A 1,274-nucleotide genomic window follows, 5' to 3' on the forward strand; every position below is an offset into this window, starting at 1 on the left:
GGGGGGGGGGAGGGGTTGGTTTGTTTGAATCTTGTGAAAGTAAAGGAGATGAATATAAATGAGAATATGTATCCACCTTCGTGAACAAAATGTCCTTGTTGTTCAGTCGCATAATGCCATCCTTGAGAACACATTTCCATTTGTTCTTCGTTCTACTTACCTGAGAAAATGCCAAAAGAAATTATTCCTTGCATCAGAGCAAGCAGAATCTGTAAATTTTGTAGACAAAAGATGATGTTGCCTGATTTTATAGTCAATGGAATGCATCAACAAATTGCATATTGCTGATGTGACCCCAAAAGGCTATAACAACCATACACGTCAGGGAGCATGGTCCATGAACTGAGTCGCTCCAAATGTAATCAGTGGTTGATTAAATATTTACTTGATTCTACAAGAACTGCATAGACTGCCCCAAAGATATACCTTTTCAAATTGAGCCAACACCAGGTGGTTTATACTGGTCTCTTCATCTCTTCGACCCAGATCATCCAACTCATCATCGTCTTCATCATCATCTTCATTTAGAGGTGGTTCTTCATCTTCTAATGCTTCAGCTTTTGTTGGCTTTGGTGTTCCCACTTCATTACCAGTAAGTGCATGTTTAAAAAAACAAGCTTTCTTGATAATTGCTTTCAAGTATGCTATTCTCAAATTGGAAATCATGGAATACTACTCCAAGAAAGTATTAAGCAACCAAATCAAAGACATAGTAAAAAGCTAAAAGAAATCCTTCCATCGAGGCTTTACCATGGTATGATGGTGTATTGTAGTCTTCAGTGCGGACTCCCTTTCCAACATATTAAGTGGGAAAATGGAAAGCATCAGACCCTTCTCGAATATCAGCTCAGAATATTAAAAACTAGAGTGACTTAGTTTACTTACATTGTTATAGACATCATCATAACCATCATACTGCGGAATGGATGCAGAAGCCTGCTTCGTTTTAATTATTAAAGCAATTATAGCATCAGCATTCCTTCTTTCTTGAATGTTTAATCTATCATGAAGGGTCTCGGGATGAGCTTCATTTGCTGAGTTCTTTGGCACAGTAACCTACACTTGTAAGAACAGGACAAAAAAGAGTGAATACAAGGATGTTAAGTTGAACGCCCCAAAATTTCAGTTATAGTGGCACTATACACTTTCGCCAGAAGCATGTACAGGGTGAAAGAATAAATGCATGATAACATGGCCCAGCCATGACTGAACTTGGCATAAATGGCTTAGATTCAGCTCTGGGTTTGTGCAAGATTTTTTTTTTTTTTTTCACA

General features: G+C 37.9%; 1 protein-coding gene across 2 annotated transcripts in view; it reads right to left on the reverse strand.

Moving 5' to 3' along the window:
• Nucleotides 1-1,274, reverse strand: part of LOC122073367 (transcription initiation factor IIA subunit 1-like) — a 10,247-nt gene that overhangs the window by 3,052 nt on the left and 5,921 nt on the right. For both annotated transcript variants that reach the window (XM_042637948.1, XM_042637946.1), the window contains exons 7-10: nucleotides 886-1,056; nucleotides 751-790; nucleotides 427-581; nucleotides 77-160 (exon numbers count right to left, since the gene is read on the reverse strand). In XM_042637948.1, the coding sequence (XP_042493882.1) occupies nucleotides 77-160; nucleotides 427-581; nucleotides 751-790; nucleotides 886-1,056 (450 nt within the window). The remainder of the gene's footprint in view (nucleotides 1-76; nucleotides 161-426; nucleotides 582-750; nucleotides 791-885; nucleotides 1,057-1,274) is intronic.

This window comes from Macadamia integrifolia, chromosome 3 (genome assembly GCF_013358625.1).
Source record: "Macadamia integrifolia cultivar HAES 741 chromosome 3, SCU_Mint_v3, whole genome shotgun sequence".
Lineage (NCBI taxonomy): Eukaryota > Viridiplantae > Streptophyta > Magnoliopsida > Proteales > Proteaceae > Macadamia > Macadamia integrifolia.